The sequence below is a fragment of the Vicia villosa genome, linkage group LG4 (assembly GCF_029867415.1).
Source record: "Vicia villosa cultivar HV-30 ecotype Madison, WI linkage group LG4, Vvil1.0, whole genome shotgun sequence".
Taxonomy (NCBI): domain Eukaryota; kingdom Viridiplantae; phylum Streptophyta; class Magnoliopsida; order Fabales; family Fabaceae; genus Vicia; species Vicia villosa.
The window spans coordinates 91,050,253-91,074,453 of record NC_081183.1 but is presented as its reverse complement, the minus strand read 5'-3'; the positions used below and the strand labels follow the sequence as shown (position 1 = coordinate 91,074,453).

At 32.4% G+C, this 24,201-nt stretch overlaps 1 protein-coding gene and 1 long non-coding RNA gene across 5 annotated transcripts; one reads left to right on the top strand and one right to left on the bottom strand.

Moving 5' to 3' along the window:
* Nucleotides 1–9,769: 9,769 nt before the first annotated feature.
* LOC131594972 (uncharacterized) lies at nt 9,770–14,763 on the bottom strand. 4 transcript variants are annotated; one of them, XR_009281630.1, is made up of 9 exons: nt 14,433–14,763; nt 14,241–14,331; nt 13,400–13,532; nt 11,371–11,423; nt 11,042–11,275; nt 10,808–10,921; nt 10,533–10,692; nt 10,110–10,212; nt 9,770–10,005 (listed from the first exon to the last, which is right to left on the bottom strand). It is a non-coding gene; the product is annotated as an uncharacterized LOC131594972 (long non-coding RNA). The 4 variants fall into 4 exon arrangements; XR_009281629.1 differs by having other exon boundaries at nt 9,770–10,002; XR_009281628.1 differs by having other exon boundaries at nt 9,770–10,212.
* Nucleotides 14,764–20,418: 5,655 nt separating this feature from the next.
* Nucleotides 20,419–22,803, top strand: LOC131597511 (uncharacterized). Its single transcript, XM_058870205.1, has 9 exons — nt 20,419–20,559; nt 20,642–20,909; nt 21,004–21,094; nt 21,175–21,302; nt 21,384–21,456; nt 21,544–21,691; nt 21,798–21,955; nt 22,052–22,172; nt 22,630–22,803. Exons 1-9 carry the CDS (start codon nt 20,419–20,421, stop codon nt 22,801–22,803), a joined length of 1,302 nt encoding a protein of 433 aa, XP_058726188.1.
* The last annotated feature ends 1,398 nt before the right edge of the window (nt 22,804–24,201 follow it).

The window sequence follows — 24,201 nt, the reverse complement described above, 5'->3', positions numbered from 1 at the left end:
AAGCACAAAGTGTAGATCCTTCAAGTATGGAGATGAACAATCAAAGAAAAGAGTGAAATGTAGGAGGCTTAGTTCAAAATTAGAAAGATTCAATGTGAACCTTACTAATCTTATGAAAATGAACTTTGGGTGAGGGTTTTGGAAAGGGTGAGAAATGAATTTGCAAGCAATTTTTTGGCTCTCCAAGCTTGAGAAATGAGAGAGTAGAGGGCTCTATTTATAGAATTGGAGCAAGAGTAGTGGCAAATTGGTCTTTTTGTGTTTGGTGATTAACTTGTGTTTAATTGGTGATTAAAGTGGCAATTAAATGGTAAAAAATGGTAAAATGGGGTTAAAGAGGGTTTAATGAATGAGTTAATTTTGATGAGGTGGAAAATTGATAAAATGATCAAATAAAAAGGTGCCAAAATGATGTCAAGCTTCCCTCTTATATTTTTTTTGAATTTTGCGCACAGGAAATCGATTTCCCACAGGGGTAAATCGATTTCCACCTTCAAATTTTCAAAAAATTGTTTTCTTGCACTATTTTGATTTTTGCCCGATCTTTCACCTGTAAAATATAAACAAAAGAGACAAAACATATATTTTTGATTTTTGGTTAGTATAAACAAATAAAAAAGCTATAAATGCTCGATAATTCCCCTCAGAGATAATCACAGTATCAAAGATAAAGCTTCACAATGGTGCTCTTGATTGATGATTGAATGCAATTGATGTATGATCTTAGGGTCAAAAATTGGGGTATGACAACAAGCTCAAGAGTAAGCTGGAAATATGCTTTTAAGAAGCCTGTGGGTCATCGAGGGTCATCGAGGGTCCTTGTTATAGCACAAGAGAAAGCTATGTGGTTTTGAACTTATTTTGGCTCTAGGAAAATGGGTAAGAGGTTTCACCGGGAATAATTCCTCTTGGGTCGATGTATCCTATTTTGGGTTCTAAGGCTTTTTCAAGATGTTTCACCGGGAATAGTTCATCTTGAGGGTTTGAACTAAAGATCTCTAATTAGGAAAGAGCCTTCACCGGGAAGATATTCTCAGTCCTAGGCCATATTCCTATAATATATATATATATAGTTTAACTGTACTAAGGTTTACACTCAGACGTAGTTCTAATATATAAACAGTTTATATTTGACAGTAATTTAAATAAAGACTGTAAAATGAAAGCATGTAAAGCCTAACCTGGATGGAGTGGAGGCCTTTGAAGAAGTATATACAAAGCCTCACCAACAATTTTGTTGTTTATTGATAATAGTTGAATATTTATTATAAACAGTTAAAGGTTTTTGAAAACAGAAGAAGTGAAGATGGACATAGGTCACATAGGTATCTGAAGAGTTTCACCGGGAATAATGCCCTTCAAATACCAGAAGAATGTTTTGAAAACAGAAAGAAGATTTTGTAAATACAGTTTTTGAAAACAAACTAAGAAAAGAAAAAGGTGTTGGGACTTACACTCTATTAGAGGCCCACTAAAAATGAATTATTGCTTATGAGAAACAGTTGAGGAGATACAAGGTTTTGTTGTCTGAAAACCTGGATCGCCTGTTTGATCAGAGATTGATAACAATTTTGAAAATTGAAAAAAGTCAACTTAATCAAAGTAAAGATGAAATCTATGCCTAATTAAGACCTAAATAACTTAGGGTTTTATCACAAAATTTATTTATACAATAATTAGGTAAAAAAACAAATGAAAATATATATTTGAAGTATTAAGAAAACACTTAAAATACACCATTTTAAACCTAATAAAAATACAAGAAATAAATAATATTTTTGTGATTTTTTTGATTGTTCATAAAATAGACATATTAATTAACAAGTGTGTGAAAAATGAAGTTAAAATGAATTAATTTGATAAGTGAATTAAATGGTTTAAGTTATGAAGAAATTAGAGAAGAAAAGTGGTAAAAAAATGGTTTTGGTCCTAGCAAGGCTCGAACCCACGCCCTAGATAACCACTTCACAAAACTTGACCAACTGAGCTACGCGCTCTGTTTGTAATCACCACCACTAATTAGTTTTATTTTAAACATGCCCAGGAAATTCAAATTTGTGCGCCACCATAGTCATCTTCTTCCTTGAGCTCGTGAGGATTTGAATTTCTAACTCTCTGGTTTCTTAACCAAATGGTATGATGTAAACATCAATTTTGCTCGTTTTTGGACGAGGAACATGATCATGATTTCAGAATTCATTTAATCTAAGTGTAACTAATGAATTTCAGTATGAACACGAAGAACACATAAACCCTAATTTTAAAATTAAATGATGAACAAGATGAATAAATGAATGATGATAGAGGGTTTTTAATCCTCTGATGATGCTGAACAAACTGGTATCGAGATATATCAAGAAGGGTACTTAAATATGAGTGTTAGAGTTTGAAAAAATACCTCTGAAAGTGGAGGTCGATGGCTATGATGGAGAACTTCTGGCTATGGCTGAATGATCCTAAAAGCTTCTAGGGGACTCAGTGATGCTAACTGAATGCTTATTGTAACTTGAATGCTTCAGAATTGCCCTGCTCGACACCCTCGATTTGAGCTTCAAGTGAACATGGAGGTTGATGATTCTGCACTTACAAATGAGCTGCGACCATCTAGATAGCTTCACTACACCCTAAGGAACCTGTTTGGATGCTTGGACTTGCTTGACACCTTTTGAATTGTCCTACAGACCTCCAACTGCTCGAGCTCTAAAATGGAAGTGACTATGGTGTTCTTGCCCTTACAGAAATGATCCAGGTGCTCGGATCATCTCTAATGAACCTCCTTGAGATGTCAGAAAACTTACTTTCAAAAGAAAAGCTTTGGTTTGAAGAATTCGATTCTTCTTGCCAAAGAACTCTTGAAAACTATAAGCAAGAGGGATAGAAGGAGAAAGCAAGAATTAGAGTTGCTTTGGTGTGTTGAATACTGAGGAATGCACTGTATTTATAGGCAAAGGTCTCTGCACAGATTGAGGGAGTGAGCTTGCTTAACGAGGGAGTTTTGGTTTCTTGGCCATGAAGAAATTCAAAGAATCTCCAAAATGCAATGATGGCCAAACCGAGCTAGCTCCATATCCATTGATCTTATCTGATCTTGGGGAACATTTATGATATGTAGAGGTTTTCTATTGGCTTAGGAGAAGATTCCAATTGATGAATAATTGCTTACCATAAATTCTCAAAAGTAATGATTACATAATCACATGTTCTTGTTTTTTGGAATCTTCTTCAATCCTTATGCCATGGTGGAAATGGATGCATGGTATGTTTACTGATGTATTATGGGTCGTGTAGCATCCATTAGTGAAGCCATTTGCACAAAATTGCAAAGTTTCAAATTGTACATGACCTATAATTTCACTTCATGAGGCCAACTTCGAACAAGCATAACTCCTAGCTTAAAATGAATTTGGAGAAGGTTGAGCACAATTTGGAAAGCCCTTAACATGTACTTAAATTCATTAGTTTGGGGTTTCTTCAGAATCATTTGGGAAATTTGTGAAAAAAGGGCCTAAAGTTAGAAGAAAACTAGGTTAAAAAACACTTAGAATTTTTTTAAGTTTTTATGACCTATAACTTCCAAAGCCAAAACCTCTCAAATGATTGATCTCTTGAAAAAATTTGCAATGTAAGAAGTTGTTTTATTTCAAGAAATCTACAACTTTCATGTTGGAAGTTTTTTGAGTTGTGTAGGTGAAATTTTGAGATCCATGGACTAGGTCAAAATGCACTTAGCTTGACTTTTGTTGACTTTTTGATCCTTGATGAATTTTCTTGATTTTATTTGGCCAAATGACTTCAAGAATCATATATTGATGATATTGGTCCTTAAAAGTCATGGTTTGACCAAAAAACTTGAAAGTCAAAGGTGATCTTGTACAGTTGACTTTTCCCAAATGAAGTGAAATTTTGGACTTTGGTAATGAATCAAGTCCTTCTCCTCAAATGAGTGATATGAATGGATTATATTGAGGTGATAGAAGTTCTTGAGTCATGTTTTGAGTTTTGGATCCATGTCCTGATTAAAAGTCAATTGCCCAGGTGAATTAGGTCAAAAACCCTAATTGTCAACTAGATGAAATTGATGACTGTAGATCTTGAATTGAAGTGTAATGCCCAATGGATACTGTCATATGGATCATTTGAAGAGGTTTGAAGCCTTTGAGTGATGCCCTGGAGATTTTTAGGGCTTCCCAAATGTGGTCCCTGATTGTAGCCCTTGATGGGCTCAAAACCCTAGATTGGTGAACTAAGAAAACCTGAGCCCAGATAATTGGTGTCTAATCAATCATAGGTGAATAGAATGAAGCTTTTGAGTCTTATGATTGTATTGGATACTAATCCTTTTATTGATTGATCCTTTGCCTGAGCTCTTTTGTCCTTGAACATCCTCGATTAAGTACCAGATGAATAAGTGACTGCTTTGAGTATCTGTTTTGAATTTGATGAAAAGTCTGGAGATGTGACATCTCAGGGGGGGTCAAAATTAGGGTATGACACCATCCAATCCTTTTATTGGCCTTGGTTCTATTAAGTACTTGTGAAGAAGTTCCAACACTTTGGAGGTAGTCTGATTTTGTAACATTGGGTGTGACATTACGGTTTTTGTCTTTAATTCACACTCATTACGAACTTGCTTTCCTTCAATTTTGAGTCCTGGCATTCCTCTAATGACTCCTTTGAGTCAGATGTCCTTCATTCTTTTGAACTGAAGGTGGCCAAGCTTCTGGTGCCATATCTTCACTTCATCTTCATTGGTTATTGAGCACATGGGAGTAATTTGAGATTTCTATAGATAGAAGTTGTCTTTAGTCCTTATACCTTTCATAAGAAAAACTTCTTTCTCATCTTTGACCAAGCATTCTGATTTGGAGAAATTTAGGAACAACCATTGATCACATAGATGACTGGTGCTAATAAGATTAGTTGATAGTCCTTTTACAAGAAGAAAATCTTCTAAATTTGGAGATCCAACATATATCACCTTACCTACTCCGTTGATTTCATCCTTAAGCCCATCACCAAATCTGACAGCTCCTGAGGGATGGTACCTGATATCTACTAGAAATATGTGAATGCCTGTCATGTATCTAAAGCATTCACTATCAAAGTACCAGTCTTCTCTTCTTGTTTTTCTCAAGGTGGTATGGGTTATTAGGTTGACATATCATTCTTTGATACTCCTCTTTTTTCTAACATAACCAGCTTTAGAATAAATTGAAGACTTTTGATCTTCAAGGAATTTGTAGCATAATGGTTTTATGTGATCATACTCACCATAATAATGATATTGCCAAATTGAAGAGTTGAAATTTGGATTTTCATTGAGTCTGTCAAGATGTTGAAATATGTGGTTTGACATGCTGGTCATTCTTTTCTTTTCAGCATGAAAGGACTTTTCAGCAGATTTTTTCCTTTGAAGAGTATCAGAGTGATATTTGACTTTTGTGACTCCTGCTTCTTGTATTATTCCAGTTACACTGTTTATCCTTTTGAAGGAGTTTGTCAGGTTGTCAAGCTTAGAATTTAAGAGAGTTACGTCATTTCTCAGATGAGAGACAATGCACAGAAGTTCCTTCTTTTCAATTTCCAGATCATTAATGATCTTTCTTTGTTCTTCTACAATACTAAGATTTTCTTCACACCTGTCATCGGTATCCTTATGGGACACATTCATGTCTTTATAAAGATCATTTTCATCACAAGATTCCACTTCATCAGCCCATCTACCAGGGAGAGCCATCACAAGTTTGGCAGTTTTAGTAGTAGTTTCATCTTCTGACTCATCATCATCAGACCAAGATACAACCAACCCCTTTTTGAGAGTCTTGAGATAGGTTGAACATTATGGTGTAATGTGACCATATCCATCACACTCGTAACATTGAATACCTTTGCTTTTAATGGAATTTTCTTCAAATATGGTATTATTCTAAGAATCACTATTGTTCTTGATGTCAAATGAGATGTTCTTAACATTGGGTCTTCCTCTTCGGTCCATTCTATGCAGAATTATATTGAATTGCATCCCAAGTAACACAACAGTTTTGGATATTCCTTCCTCAGTATCTAGATCAATTTTACATATTTTATCTTCAGAGGTAGATACAAAGGCTATACTTTTGTTCTTCTTCTCAAACTTGTCATTAATAGCTAATTCAAAAGTTTGAAGTAAACCAACAAGTTCATCAACCGTTATGATGGTGATGTCATGAGCTTCTTCAATGATTGTCACTTTCATGTCAAATTTCCTATGTAGAGACCTAACAAATTTTCTTACAATTTTTTCTTTTGACATTTTTCTCCCAATGCACTGGATCCATTAGCAATTTCAAGAATCTTCATATGATATTGCTAGATAGTTTCATCATCACTCATCTTCATATTTTCAAATTTGGAAGTGAGAAGCTGGAGCCTAGACATTTTTACCTTATATGTGCCTTCATAAGTTATCTTGAGGATTTCCCATACATCTTTTGCATCAATATAGGTGTTGATCAACCTGAACACATTCTTGTCTACTCCACTGGATAGAGCATTCAGAGCCTTGGAGTTTGCAAGAGAAAATTTATCATCCTCATCAGACCAATCTTCTTCAACTTTTAAGGACATATTTCCTTCTTTGTCTTTATTAAAAGGGTGTTCCCAAACTTTTAAAACAACCATGGTGATAAAACAATCACACACCCTGTGACCAAGAGAACCCAAGTAGAAAGATAACACTTTCCAATAAACAAAATACTTAGTTAAGCACCCTAACTAAGAACAATACTTGATCTTGCTTAAGAGCTTTGATCAAGAACACCACTCAACTCTCTTACTTAAAAGCTTCAAGAGTGAGACACACATGTCCATCTCAATGTATCAAAAGATACATGAGTGACACAAAATAACACAAAACACGAAGGACTTGAAGAACTCCCAAAATATAAACCCTTATTGCTCCCATGGCTTTCCTTACAAGAAAGCTTGAGAAACTAGGTTTTCCAAGTCCCTTTTTATAGATACTTGCAGAATGGGCTTGGACTTTAATTAGTATCTAATCTTCTCTTTTTTTAAAACAGCTGCAAGATCTTTTCACAAATTAGGAACAAATAATATCAAATCAAATCTTAGTTTTCTAAAAGAAATCTCAAACATCATTTTTCTAAAAACTGAGACTAATATGCATTTGTCCTAATCATCCCTTGATTGCATGTAATGATTATCTAAATATTCCATATTCTCATATTTTTCAATCAAATCTTTCAAGGTTTAAAAACCAGTCTAAACTGTCAGGATGTTCTGGTATAATCTGTCATAACATGTGTCAAAACACATAATAGCAGAACCTGTTATGACAGCTGAATAGGATGTTACAACATCTTGTTCAACATCAGTTAAGAACCATGTTTTAGCAAAATTATGCCAATACAAAAACCATGGAACTACATCTTGGAAGAGTATTGAGCTCATCGCCTGGTCTGTGAGTGAAAGTTAGGGGAGCAATGTCGACCCCTCTTTTTGGCGAGTGAGGATAGGCGGAGACGTGAAGAAGGTTTTTATTCTTGAGAATATATCCTTACATTCCCCTGTCTACCTGAACTTCTCCTTCTTCTTGAGAGCGAAGATGAAAAGAAAATCCTGATCGCCCGCACATCAAAGGAAACTTGACACTTATTTGGTTTTGCTTCAATGGCCCTTTTTCGTTAGCATGAAGCAAAGTAACTTTCTCGAAGGCACCCGAATGAGCACTTGGCGGGATACAAGAGCATGTTGTACTTCCTAACTGATTGCAGGATGTCCTCCAAATCTGCTGCATGACTACGCTCTTTTTCAGGTCTTTACTATCATGTTGTCGACATAGACTTTCGAATTCTACGCTATCTGTTTGGAGAATATGACGTCCATGAGTCGATGTTAGGTGCAAATTGTATTCTTGAGGATGAAAGGCATGACATTATAATAGTAGTTGTCATGGTTTTATATGAATGTCGTCTTGGGCGCATCAATTGGGGATCCATTTTAATCTAGTTGTACCTTAAGTAGGAATCCATCAAGTTCACTGTCTGATAGCTTAAGGATCAATCAATCAGACGATTAATATCTGGCAAGTGATATTTAGGAAAGTTGTATGGAGGTCGGTGAAATCCACACACTTGTGCCACTTATTTGATGATTTTTTTTATCAATACCATATTGGCTAGCCATGTTAGGTATTTTACATATGTGATGAAACCGACACTTGTTAGCTTACTTACCTCCTCTTCCACGACGGCTTTATTCTCCTCGCCATTTGTTTCCTTTTTTTGTAACACTAGTCTCATAGAGGAGACGTTGACGACGGGGCGATGGCACATCACTCTAGTATTTATGTCTAACATGTCAAAAGGGGCCAGGAGAATAAGTCAACATGTCTAATTAGTTGGTCGACTAGTTTGCACTCTTATTCTTCAGAAATGGAAGTGTCAATCTTTGTCATTTCGTGAGCCAAATGACCTATTTGAACCTCCTTCAATGAGCCAAAGAACCTCTTTGAACCTCCTTCAGATCCTCTATGGACGTGAGCCTCTGGTTTTCCACGTCTAGTCTATGGTTCTAGCTCGCGTTGTTTGTGTCTTTGGTGATGTGTAGGAGTTCCATCTTGTTTAAGGGTGAGATTTTAGTTAATATAGATATTGTTAGGTCTATTAAGTGCTTATTTTGAGATTGGTTCCAAGTTAAGTTTAAGATATCTGTTTGTGTTTCTCATTCGTGGCAGGAGTAGAAATCTAATCTATAGACTTGTTTTGTGTTGTAGGAAGTTGTCTTTTCTTCTATTCCTTTGTAATTAGGGTCGAGTATCTCTTATACTGATTCTAATGCTATTGTTTATAAAAAAAATAAGTTATTATACTACTAATTTTTTAGGAGAAGGTTTAAAAAATTGAAAAAATATATATCAAGAAAGTTATGTAATTTAATTACTCTATAGTACTTTTGACTATCAAAATTATGAAAACAAAAGAATTAATAAGATAGTAAATCCATCATTCTATAGCAATTCAATACAACAATGCAGTCCTTTCCATTAGTATATCTCAAAAAGCAAAATTACAACACTGCCTTGAAAAGAAGCCTTGGATAGATAAATTCATAAAAATTGAAAATTACAAGGCATTAGTTAAGAGATTACACTACAAGAAAATCTACATTTAGCTACGACCAAAACCGTAGCTAATTTGAAGCGAATCTCTATCAAATAGAGTTAGTTGGAGATTAGAGACGGATTAACTACCATTCATGCCGTAGCTTGGATTGAGTGGCTAATTATCTAGACTAAAATGTCCTAGCAAAATTCAATCTAATTTTTTATAATTCCTAGCTAAATCACAACTAAAACGTAGCAAATTACAGGTCTTTTATTTATGTTTCCAAACTATTCAACTACAGTATATCCACAAAAATATCATAGTAAATCTCAAGCTAAATTTTGTTAGATTAGATTTTTAATTTTCATATCAAAACCCAATTAGACTAAAAATTAAAAAAAAATTCGTATATCGTAATTGTCGATAATTAAGCATTGACTAGAGTAAAATAATTAAAAATATTAATATTTTTTCATTCCCTAAGCATTGACTTAAGTAAAAAAATTAAAACTATTAATATTTTTTCATTCCCTAAGTATTGATTATGCATTCATTTAAACTTATACTTATTAGAATGAGAAGACACCTTAAAAGCAATTTCATATTTATATATCTTCAGTGACTATATTCAAAAGAATGTTACTGTCATTATAAGAACAATAGTATTGTCAATTAGCAACTAAATGATTCATGAAGGCTGCCAAAAACCAAACAAACTTGATCATACAGGGATAGACACACATATAAGTGGCAGAGAATATGATTTGTACACTACAACTTAGTATCCAAAACCTACTCCAAGATGGTTGCTAAAAACCTATATTACAATATGGCTTCAAAACTAGAAACTAACAGCTTGATGAATCTCATGGACCTCGAATAAAGAGTCATGTACCAACTGCTTTTCAAATCAAACAACAGATTTCAGTAAAGTCGATCAAACTGATATTATCGGTCACTTATCTAACATCGTACAACAAAGGTTCACAAAGAAGGCATTATAACCTGTAGGAAATATGAGAACTCTTCACTGCCCATTATCTTGAAGTGGAGACTTAGTGTTATGTTGGTTCTTCTCCTCCTCATCTTTATTGGATGATTTATCATCCTAGGGGCAGAAATATTAACACTATCAATTGACATTGCAAAATCAATCATATGAAAAAAGTTTATGACATGTATACATAAACATACAATAACTGAGTAGGAAAGAATCAAAACTGACTTAAATATAGATGCATATGTCTTCATTCTTGAATGATTTCTACTTGATTAAATTGCATACAAGGGTGACTAATTATCTAATATGTCATCTCATTTTGAAATATCACAAAGTGGAAATCTCCACGTGGAAACAAAAAATGGCCTTAAAAACTTACTAATAGAAAATCAAAGGGGATCTATCAAAATGCGTGTAAGGATTGTTACCTTTCTAGGGAGACAGATGAAGATTGGGAGGTGCAGCTGTGGCAGGCTCAGCGACAGAAGAAGGAGCAGCATCAGAAGCAGGTGCGGCAGAGGGGGAGGCAGGAGCGGAGAATTGCGAACGGTATTTGATAATCTTTGCACCCTTTATAGATTCCTCAACCTATTTAGTAACAACCAATCACAAACTCTTGTTATAGTTGTTTCATTTAAAATTGTCTAAGCTCAGATTCTTAAAAAAATTACCACACAACTCCCTTATGTTTTTAAATAACTACCTGCTTCAGATTAAAACAAGTCGGGAAATCTGTTGTGATGTTAACTTCCAATGACTTCAACTTACATAAAAAAAAGAGCTTTACCTCCAATAAATCAGGAACTAAGGAGAGAATCTAAGAAATAAAAGTGAATTAAGATCAGTTTTGATGCAAGTGAATTAAATTTTGACAAAAAAAACATATCATGTTAAGAAGAAAGTAAGAATAAATAAAGCCTGAAACTTGACGAAGGACCTGAAGAATAGGAGAAGTGTCTGTCAATGATTCTACATTGGACATTTTGCCAGCATATCCTTACGGTTTGTACATGAATGATAATTCAGCTTATTGATGTTAGAGGCTACTAGAGATTCAAATCAATGTTAAGGTGTCATCCAGAGCCTTGAGCTTGTAAGCTTAATTGATTTGACATACTGTTAGATGTTCTATTTCAGATTTGAAGTCATTATGGAAATTGGAATAATGGTTCTGGATATTAGACACACCACAAACATCAATACATTGAAATAGTTGAATTAAGCTATTGCAATATGTATATATGATAAAGTTAACATCAACCGTACCTTAGAATTAGTAAAAATGAATGTTGATACTTTCGATCGCAGAAAATACGCACCTGTATAATATCAGTAAATTATAGAATAAATTGACCATCAGCATCACCATACCCCACAAAAAAAAACATAAGACACTGTATATGTATAATTGCAGTAAACAATAGAATAAATTTTGCCAGTACCGTTGATTATTATGAAACTCATATAAACACATACTTAAACAAGCATTTAAAAATATATATTAGATACTATTACTATTAATTCCTTGTAGTCTTTTTTATTGTGTCACTAACTAAAAAGGTCAATGAATAATTTTATTTACATGCACCATAAAAATATATATGTGTGTGTGACATTCACCTTTTTTAATTTAACTTACTTAATACACATACTAAACATGGAATGGAATCCATGTGTTCTATTCTATTCTGACCCAAGCATTAGTTTATGGCTTATGGGGTATGTTGTGCACGATGATCCACAAGAAAAGACACTAATTACATTAATTAAATATAAATACATGCAAGGTTTTACACCGGATCATTTTTCAAAATTAGAACTGAAAACAACTTTAATTTAATTAAAAGAAAATGTTTTGTCAAATTCAGATGGTTTTAAGGTTAAGTTAGGGTTAAATTCAGCCTTAGGGTTAAATTCAGCCTCATAGTATAATCCTTAGTTGTTTTGTTAAAGTTAAATCTTAGATTATCAACATAGAACTTCTAAAAATTTAAGACAAATAATTGATAACATAAGTCAAATTAATGATGATATTGAAAGAAAAGAGTATAACCTTTCCAATCACCTCCCACTAGGGGTGGCAAAACGGGCCGCCCGCCCCGCCCGCTGCCCGCCCCGCCTTATGCCCGCCAAAAAACGAGCGGGGCGGGCATGCCCGCCAAGTAAAATGGGCATCAAAATCATGCCCGCCCCACCAAGTTGGCGGGTTGGCGGGCGGCGGGCTTACCCGCCTATTTTTATTTATATTTTTTTAATAGATTAATATGTTTTTTTTACCTTTTAATTAAACTTTTCACTTATTTTTTAAAACAATTTTTTATAAAAGTAATTTTTTAACAAATTTACTCTAAAAAATATTACATATATGTATAAATAAATGTATAAAATAAACCATCAAGAATTGCAATTACTAGAATTAACTAAAAAAAGAGTGAGTTTTGGAGGAGGAGCGGGTTTTGGCGAGCGGCGGGCTTTGGCGGGGCGGGTATGGCGGGCGGCGGGTTTTGGCGGGGCGGGCTTTGGCGAGCGGCGAGCCTAAAATCCCAACCCAACCCGCCAATTTTTGGCGGGTGCGCGGGCGGCCCGGCGGGCCCCGGCCCATTTTGCCACCCCTACCTCCCACTGAGTTTCATTTGTCAGAGCAAGAATATACCGTCTGCTTGTTTGCTCTGCAAATCAATGTGATGAAAAATAAGGCAAAGCATTTTTAAACTACAATCAGAATTCCCTCTCTCTATACATATAGGGATTGAAGGTTTGATATGAAGCTGTTGAATTGTTTCTGCAAGAGTATGTGGATGGGAATTGGTGTAGATTGAAAGAATTTTATGGAATGGTTGAATTGTGTTTTGGAAGAGAATTTGGAAACAGATTTTGGCAGAGTAATGTTGTATATTTTCTCCCCCTCTTTTCAGTGTGAGAGTGGCTGCAGTTATAGGATGATTGAAGGGTGATTTGGGGAGAGAAATTTGAGAGTGGTACGTGTGAGATTCGGTTAAAGGAGCGTGAAATTTGTTGAGGGGTGAGGTGAGGATATTTTTGAAAGGTTGATGATGGAATATCTTGAGCTGTTAACTTGTTTTTTATGTAGGGTGCTGTTTTTGTGAAGCTCTATGCAGCAAGTTTTTATCGTGGCAGTCCGGTTTTGGAAATGTTTCTTGTGTAGGTACGGTCTGTCTTGTGCAGAATTTTGCAAGGTGGTTTATGACATCCTCTAGTTAGATAACATGATAATCAATACACAATAATGTGTATCCATTAGCTAAAAGAATTAATGTGATTCAGATACACATACCTAAATTTCATAAGGTCGATTCAAATCAGTGCCTGTAGAAGTTTCGAATATCTGAAAACCGAGGAACTACAACAGGTACACCACGGGCTTTCTCGAGAGCAAAATTTATCCTCAATGGTTTGCCTAACAATGCCTGCAAAAGAAATCACCATGATCATAAGGAATAACTTCAAAAGAAAACAATTGCAACAACAACGTTGAAATTTGTTAGTAAGAAGTGAGTTAGAACTATAACGTGGAACACATAGAAGCTTGAAAATATTTTTTAAGACCAATGTGGGACTTTTTTCTTAAGTATACACTTGATGAGAAAGTGGATAATAGTTTTCATCATGCATCGGTATTGAGCATTGCATTATATATTCCTCTCTTATGTTAAGAAATCATGTTAAGATCGTGTTATCAAAATAATATTTCATTTCGTATCAATGTATGAAGGTGATATATTAGTCATTTTATATGTTGTCAGGGTGGTTGAAGAAGAGATGTAAAACCATTGGCTGCCGTCAAAAACAGGTGCTCACTTATGAACTAATGAAACATGCCTACAGAATCCAAACTCACAGAAGATTGATATTTCTAGTTGGTGGGACTAAATGTGAATATTTGCTGAAAACAAACTAATTACTTACATATCTTAATCATTCAACATAGAATCATTCAACATATTTAATTTAAACCGGTATAACACTGGATAGCAGATATAGTGCCATATTTTGTCAAATCAACATTAAAGATATTATAATCTGAAAATTTTATACATCTATTGACATTATAGCATTCATATGGAGAAATTAATGATAATTACATCTGAAAAATTTAAAATCAACATTAACTATACCTTAAAATGCGTAAAAAGGAATATCAATAGTGTCGATCAGAGAAAATGCACCGTTGTAGCGAAGATCGAAAAGAGATTCTGCAACAAAGATCTGTTATGATAGAAACCGTGTGAATCGGAGAAATTTTTCAGATAAATTTTACTAGAGTGAATAAGTGATTATGTGAGACTTTATTCACAAAAAACAATTACCCCAAGTAGTAGGTTTTGAGAAATTCATGAGCAATTTCAATCTATGAAGGAGAAGTAGCGATTTTGGATTGATGAAGAGAAGCAGCGATTTTGGATTGATGAAGAGAAGCCGCGATGACAGAGAAGCAATATCAATCGATGACTGAGAAGCAGTGATTTGGATTGTTGAAGGAGAAGCAGCGGTTTTGATGACAGAGAAACAATGATTTGTTCAGAGAAAAAGTGATTATGCGGTGAAGAAAAAGTGTTTCATGGAGAAAAGTGATTTTGGTTGAAGGTTGAAGAAGGAAAAGCGATTCAGAGAAAAGGAGTTTTAGGTGAGTTTCTGATGAAATTGAAATATTCTATTAAACCTAATTAGTAAAATTATATAAATGTAAAATAATAATAATAATAATAATAATAATAATAATAATAATAATAATAATAATAATAATAATAATAATAAAATAATAATAATAATAATAATAATATAATAAGAAAACTAGTAAAAAGTAAAAAAATGAATAAATACTTGTTAACTAAAAAAAATTAACTATAATAATATTTACAAATGAAATATTAAGTGAGTAATTTATTATTAGTTGTAAAACAAAGTAATTTGTTATTATAAGTTAAATGGTTGTTTTGTAACTTGAGATTAACCATGAAAATAATTGGTAGTAAAATTTTGGTAGCTAATCCTACATTTTCTTGTAGTGATTAATAAGCATTCACTGCAATTTTCTGTCCTCGATTACAATGACCTGGAACAGCACATATGAAGTAGTTAGCTCCTTTAGTAAGTTTAATTCTATCTGCTCCAGATGCATGCAACTCAGATCCTCCTAGAGCCACACATGACTTATAGCCAAACTCATTCACTCTCACCACATTGTGTATCAAAGGAATGTAATTGAACACTGCATGTAAACAACAGTTACAATATAAACTATGTCTTAGATAATAATAAATCATTATTGAACTAAACATTGATTATTTTGAAGTTTAAAAAAATAAAATAGCATGTATAAAATTAAGATGCTTACCAAGTATGTCACCTTCTCTGAATATTTTTCCTGCAGGCCAGCTTTGAACACCAAAGGTTCAACCTTGGCCATCACCAACAATGTATGTTTCTGCATGAATCATGTTAGGATGAAACACAAACATACATAATAGTAGCATTGTAACAACACTTGCGCTACTTGCACTGCCTCTTCCCTCACCCATCTTTTGATAATTTTGAGTGTTCATCAGAGAAACATGAGAGGTGGTTTTATAGCATAAATGTGACATTAAGGACTATGTGGACTACAGTTTTGAGTAGGTAAGGCGTTTTATTTCTTTCTAGGTGTTGGAAAGTGTGGTTCTTACTTGAATGTTACTACTATTTTTATTTCCTTTTTGCTTTAGCTTTTCTTGTTCTTTGTGATTCTCTGCATGCGTGTGTAGCTGTGTTTTTTTATTCAGTTATGGTTGGTATCTCTCTCCTACTGCTATAGACTTTGGATTTCGTTTTTTCTTTTAGTATATAAAAATATTTGACAATTTCTTTATAGACCTCGTTGGGTGAAAACTCTTGCTGAAAATCTCAAAATATCTTTTGGAGATGTATTTTCGAAAACATCTTAAAAAAATTGAGATTTTGGTTAATTTGGAGATACATCTCCGAAAACACCCAAAAAAATAGAGATTTTAGTTAATTCAGATATGCATATCCGAAAAAACTCCAAAAAATGTCAGAGATTTTTTCGGATATGGATATCCGAAAAAATCTCAAAAAATTAAAAATTTTGAAGTTTGATTAATTTGGATATCTTAAAATTGGTATAAGTTATAAATAATAATAATAATAATAATAATAATAATGATAATGATAATTATACGGTTGATATTTCTATTCTAATTCCAATTATAAATTAAAAAATAAAAATCATACAAATTTAATTATTTTTTTATAAATTTCATATTAATTCTTAACTTTAAAATTGTTTTGGAAATTTTGTTTATAAAATGAATTTTTTAACTATAAAATTGTTTTTGAAAATTAGTTTATAAAATGATTTTTTTTATGTATCATAAAAAATAATAAATAAATAGTAAATAAATATCTTTATTATTATTATCATTATTAATTTTATATATAAAAATAGGTGCTGATTTAAGTCACATTTTTTTAAAAAAAAGTGTCTTCGGATATGGATATCCGAAATAACTTCTTTTTTTTTTTAAATTACCTTCGGAGATGCACTTCCGAACTATAGGGATATTTTGGAGTTTTCACCACAGGTTCTTAAGAAGACATGGAGGTCTATAAAGAAATTGTCAAATATTTTTTATTTTTGCTTTTAAAAAAAAAAGACTATTTATGGAGTAAAATTTAACCTTTTTTTTGGAGGTAACAATTTCAAGATTTTAATAATTATTTGTTAATTTTAAATAATTATAGTACATCACATAAATTAAGAAAAAGTTATAAACAAAAAGATAATAATAATTATTTTATCAAGTTATTTTTATTAATTATTAAGGGTTTAATGGATATATGCATTGACAATATAATATAGTTCTACACTGTCATTTAATAAAAAACCATCAATTTGTCATGCCATTAATTTTTTTTTAAATAACAGAGTCATTTAATTGAATACATGATTATGATTGGTTGACAGTTTAAAACATTACATTGTTCATTTTCTCAATTATTAATAGTAGTACATTTTAATGAAAAAAATTAGATACAATTTGTTAGGTGTAATTTATATTTTTTTCAATGAAAATATATAATAAATGTATTTAAATATCTTTTAAAAATTAAAAACAAAACAAAATTGCATATATATAAAATTATACATTTATTATATTTTTATTTAAAAAAATATCTAAGAAATTATACTATATAAGTTTTATCCTACTTTAATAATCATAAATAGAAAATGAAAATTGAATTTAAAAGTATATTTAAACGATAAAAAATAAAATTACATTAAAAACCAAAAGTAAAACTTAAATTGTTTGTTAAAAAGTAATTTTGTCAAATGATACACTTATCTATCATATAAGAAAATTGACTCTTTTCTTCTCAAAATTTGACACGTGGCTTCCTCATGCCCCATCAAATCTTTTCTTCCAAAAGCTTCGTATTGTTTTCGTTCTCCACTTCCAATTTCTCCATAACGTGGCGGTTACAGAATATCAAGGTCTTCAATAATTGTATTTCTCATACGTATTCAATAATTGTATTTCTCATTCAATGCACTTTATTGAAAATGGTTTCTCTTCCTCTTTCTTTCTCATCCTTTATCTCTTTCTCTCTCACTATGGGTCTGTTTTCTTCTTCATCTTCTTCTTCATCTTCCTCTCTCTCGTCTTCTCTTCTTCCTCTTCGTCTGCTACAGAAAAACTTCACATATCCACCACCTAATAACGATGCCGAAATCTCAGAAAACCTTTAATCATCAAATTCACGGTAATCTTTTTTTTTAATATTTAAACCCTAATTGATTTCTAATTCTAATTGTTTATTTTTGTGTTTATGTTTGATTGTGTTTACAGCATTGTCTTATGCTTTGAGTAAATTTGCATAGTTTATCAAAGTTAATTTGATTATTATGATAATTCGATTTATGATTTTAACGTCGTTTTATTTTTTGCGTTTATTTCAGGAGAAGGCTCCTTTTTTTTTTGAAATGAAAAAGATTTCATTAAGATAGCAAACTTGCAGAAGGTACAATAGCAGAAATTTCCTCTGATGGATACTCACCAACCCATGTCCTAGAGTCAACAAAATGAGATAATCTAGCTAAATTTTGGGCCTGAGAATTACACCTACGACTATGAAATAATAAAGAAGCAAAATTAAAAGAACTTAAGCACACCTTAATGCCCACAATCACAGATTTTAGGGCAACCAACTTGGAGAAGCCATTTACACAATCCACCACCACCTTAGCATCCGATTTGATCACTATCTTTTCCAGATTAGGGTCTTTGGCAAGAGATAAACCCCACCTCACTGCCATAGCTTCTCCCACAACAACCTCCACTTGCACATTTTCTCTTCTACACGCAGCTATAGATAAAACCTGGTTGTGATCTTTGATGATGCACCCCATGGTCATGAATCCTTTATCAGAAAAGCTAGCATCCACATGTACAGGGGCGGAGCCAAGGCCCAGCTAGCCCGGGCAGGCGCCCGGGCTCAACCCCTATTTTCTTTCTACTATTCCCATTCAATAGTCAATTTTTAGACAAAATCCAGGTCTAAAATACTTAACAGCTAGTCATTAAAATCCAGGTCTAAAGGGATTGTCTTATGCTTTTAGTAAATTTGCATAGTTTATCAAAGTTAATTTGATTATTATGATAATTCGATTTATGATTTTAACGTTGTTTTATTTTTTGCATTTATTTCAGGAGAAGGCTCCTTATGTTGCTATTGCATAGGAGAAGGAGGAGTATGAGAAGGCTCCGTTAATCCTTGGTGATATACATATTGTTGTCCCGACAATACATATCTCTATTCAATGAAATATTAACATTGGGCCATACTTACACAATATCCAACTTTAAGGTTCAGGCTAATGTATTGGCTTTCAAACTTTTCTTTACCATTTTTCTCGGAAAAAAAATTATTTATTAATTTAATAGATTACTTATTCCCAAAATATGTACATGCAATTCATTTTCTTTGTCAAATACATTTGTACATTTTTTTTAATGTTTTTTCTATAATGTCATGATTTTTATTAGTCTATTCATTCCAACATAAGGATAAGATTTCAACTCATATTTGCATTATTAAAACAGTTTGATATTCTATTATTAGAAATTATTGACAATTGAATTCCACTAATAGCTATATTAAAACACTTTGATATTCGTATCATAAATGGTGATTAATTTTTATTTAAGGTGGTTATTAATTTTGAAAAAATCAATTTTAATCTATATCTACCCCCTCACTGTTTTGTTAAAACAAATTTGAAGTAGAAATTATCATCATTATTATAATTATTATTGGTATGATCATAGTAAAACCTTTCAAAATCGATTTACCTAATTTAATAATTAAATAGTGTAAATATTAGATATTGAATAGTGCAAATATCATATTGAATAGTGCAAACATCAAACAATGGATAATATAAATTTTTATTGTGCAGTTTAAACATTATAATATTTATAAATATAGTTTTTTTAATATTTTGTATAATTTAATTATATGAAAAAATATTTATCATATTAATATTTTTTATTTTATAACTTATTTTTTTATTTATTATCTAATTATTTATAATTAAAAAGATATCTTTATAGAACAACTCATATTATTTCCATTTTAAATTATTATATCAATATAGTAACACATTTACACAATTATCCTATTTTTATATTTGCAATTAATATTCTATTTTTATGTTTGCAATTAATATTATTTTTATATCATATTTTCACATTTATGAAATAAATGTCTATAACAATAGAAATAAATAAAAAACTAAAATCTTAACGGGTTAAGTTCATCATTGATCAAAAGATTGAATTTTGCTTCTTCATTGAAAAGTTGAGTTAAACTACTTTAATATATAAAAGTTGATTACCACCAAGTTTCCGTAATTACCCTAATCAAAGCCAATTTAAGATGGTTTTACATACCCCTGAGAGTAATTACACAACTAATCATAATTAATTCCAACAACTTATTTAATTCAAATCTTTTTTATTGGAATATGGAAAATATGCACTACGTTCTATGCCACTCACTGCATTGGAACATTCATCTTAATAAACCCTAAACCCTTTCATTTTTTCTCCCTACAGCTATATAGTCGTACAATACAAAGTACCAACATTGCATGCCTAAACTCTTCCTCCTTCCAGTTGCCGTTTTCAATCAATACTTCTGGGGTATATTTGGTTTCTCCTTCCCCCAGTTCCCTTCTTCATCTCTTTAACTGAATACTGATATTTTTTTGTCATCTATGATGTTGCTAAACAGAAGATGAGCCGAAAATTTAGCTCCCTTAAGGAGCTTAACGATTCAAAGGAAACATGGAGATTGGTCGTTCGAGTTGTTGATATATGGAGTGTTATCAACAGCAAGGGTAAGGAGCATCTGGAGATGGTTATAATGGACGCATCGGTAATACTTCGTATTCTTTCAAATCGTTTCGTAGCTTAGTATATTTTTCAGTTATGATATTGTTGTTGTTTGTCATCAACAGGGTGATAGGATACAAGTTTTGATTCGTTTTGACGATACACCGAAATGGAAAGAACGAATACGTGAAAACATGTCTTGCATAATCAACAATGGAACTATTTATGATAACGATTTCCAGTGGAAGCTTTGTGATCATGACAAGAAGTTTGTGTTTATTGGTGGTACGATTGTGAAGGAAGTTGATATTCAGAACCTTCCTCCCAAAAGATTTTATTTCAAAGACTTTTCTGATATACTTGCAGGCAACTGTGAACTGAACCGACTTGAAGGTAAATATATTAGGCCATTTATTTTCTTCCTAATGAAATTTATTATATTATTACAAAACTTGATTTTAACTTCATTTTTCACTCTGTTTTGTAGATATTATTGGTGTAGTTCAAGAAATCAACAATTTTCAATATAACAATTCTGGAAAAAAGTCATTTGTTTCACTAAGTCTTAAAGACGTGAAGTAAATTATCTAATTTCAAATTTCTTCTATTTAAGTAGACGATTTTTCTCTCTTTGATCTTTCTATATTTGTTTCTACAGAGGTGTCATTGTTAACTGCACGTTATGGGAGAGCTACGGAACAAAATTTTTGGATTTCTACCATGATGAAAAAAACAGTGGTGCTATTGTAATTGTACTAACTCATGCAATGATAAAGGAATCACAAGGTGTGTATCAACAAAATCCTATTATTAAACTGTGATATCTGTCTATAGTTAATTTGATACTTTATTTTTTATCTATTTCAGTCTCAAATGGATGGAGTGGATCTAAATTGCTAATTAACGAAGACATTCCAGAGATAACTGAGTATTTATCAAAGTATATACAAATTTTTATCTTCTTATAGTATAATAAGCTCCTTTAAAAATTATCATCCTTTACATTCATTTTGGTACAATGTTGCAGGTTACCTGCAAATGAGCAGACTGGAAAGCCTTCGCAGTCCTCAAAGGGTATGTCTCTTTGGTCTGGTGCCTCTCAATTCACCCCAGTTGAAAGTTTCGTCCATAAGGCCAAATGTATATCTCTGAGTGACCTCTGCAAGGTGAAACAGGTACATGGTTATGGAAAATTTCAAAAAGTCAGCTCAATATTGTTTTATATAGATGATTTTATGTGAGACTGTTGCATATATTAATATTTAACTTATTGTATCTTAGGACATGTTATGTGTTACTGTTGGAACAACTCAAAAGATTTTTGTCTCAAAACATGGTTGGTTTTATTATGGATGTACTAAATGTTCTTTGAAGGCATCTGATGTGAACAATCCATACAAATGTTCATGTGGACAGAATATAGAACATGCCATACCAAGGTTGTATTTTTCAATTGTTCCTCAGTTTAATTCATTTGCCATTCTTCAATATTTTTAATGTTCTAATAGTTTTTATGCTATGCATTTTTCTAAAAGGTATCGAGTTGACATATATGTAATTGATGGTGAATCAAAATTTCGCTTTGTGTTTTGGGATACTGACTGTGCCGACATTATTGGAAAGTCCGCTGATAGTATTTATAAAGCAATGCTTGAGGTAAAGTATAATTCATTATCTATTATAATATTTTTGTATTAATTGTTGTACTTACATTAAATTTAATGTGTGGGAAGGTGACGATGACTCTATGATATATCCCGATGAACTTGACATGCTTCTTGGTAAAAAATGGCGTTCAGGGCTAAAGTTCAGTCAACATTTGGCCAAGCATCTGTTTGGAAACTTTCTTATGATGAAGAATTTGTCAAGGAAATTGAGAAAGATTATATTACTAATGAAGTAGGGCATTTTTTGTGTGAACATATACATAGGACTTTTATGAATATTTGTATCTTAATCTTCTTCTCAATGTCTGATCTGCAGGGGGGATAGCATACCTTTAACCCAGTCGTTGATCGTGTCGATGATTCCATTGTATGTTAATTTTGCCTGAAAAATAAGAAGTAAATTACATTGTTTTCTTAATACTTACTGTTTTTTTATTTTATACAAGGAGTCGTTGTCTGCATACGGAGAAAATGATCCTGATAAAGTTGTGACCAATACTCCATCTAAAGGAATTCCCATTACTCTTGATGCTGAAGATTCTGAATGTCAACCTTATGGAGCTACTCAACTTTCAGGAACAAAACCTTCAAAGAAAGTGAAGATTGAATCAAATGCCTGAAGACTCCTATGAACCAGTTTCATATAAACATTTTTGTTATTTTAGAGTTATTTCTTTCATATTATTTTACTTTTATTGAACAAGAGACAAGAGTTGTTTGTTGTGCATTATCTATCATATGTGACTTGGTTTTTGTTTTAATTTATGGGTACTGCTACTTTTTGGTAATATTTTCATCTGGCAATGCTAATAGATTAACTGTCATTTGTGTTTAATACTGCATATAATATTGCCCGAATATAATTTCGTTCCATATCAATTGAAAAACAAGTTTGAATGAATTATTGTATAGGATATTTCTTCTTAAAGATTAACTATCATTTGTGTTTAATACTGCATATTAATTTGCCTTAATGGAATTTCAACCATCAAGTGAAAATAAAATTTGATTAATATATTGTATAGCAGATTTCTTCTTAGTTGCAGTTTAATTTTTGTAATAAACCATATTTTTATGTTTCATTTTTACAGTCAGTTAATGTAGTAAAAGTTCACTATTGAATTTTCAACCATCAGAATTTTAAAAAATTACTATAAAGACATTTTTAAACATATTCATGTTAACCAACATTTTTAAATTTATCAACAAAATCTGCTAACAGCATTCATGATGTAAATAAATACTAACGAATTATAATTAACAAGTTTTTTAATAGGACTCTTGAATATTGCACCAGCATGATGTTAACCATCATACCTACCTAACCTATTACCTGTAGCAGAGTCCAGGTGATGGGTGTCAAATCAATCATAGGTGAATAGAATGAAGCTTTTGATTCCTATGGTTGTGTTAGAGACCATCCCTTTTATTGATTGATCCTTTGCCTGAGCTCTTTTGTTCCTGAACATCCTCGACTAAGTACCAGATGAATAAGTGACTGCTCTGAGTATCTGTTTTGATTTTGATGAAAAGATTGGAGGTATGACATCTCAGGGGGGTCAAAATTAGGGTATGACAGATGCCCCTATTTAAGTTTCTTTCACCCGGAGGGAGAGAGATTGATATCTCGATCTCTCTTATGTGAAAGAGACTTAAATACCGAAGAATGCCAGAATTTTGGGCGTTCCTGAGATGTTGTAGTGATAAAATCCTTGCATGACTTGATCCCGTTGTAGCACTCGGCGGGGGATAAGGAGACAAATTCCTGTAGAAATATGTTATGCGGATTCTGGTGAATGGATGGCAAGGTAGAATGCACAATCCATCTTCTTTAACTAAGTGTTGATACTTAGAAAAAGGTAAGTAACCTCCCCTTGTTTCGGATGTCTGTATCTCGAAACTGGTCTCAGCTGTGATAACCTCCCCTCGATCTGGATGTCTGTATCGCGGAACTGGTCTTAGTTATAATGATGTAAACAACCTCCCCTCGTTTCGGATGTCTGTATCTCAAAACTGGT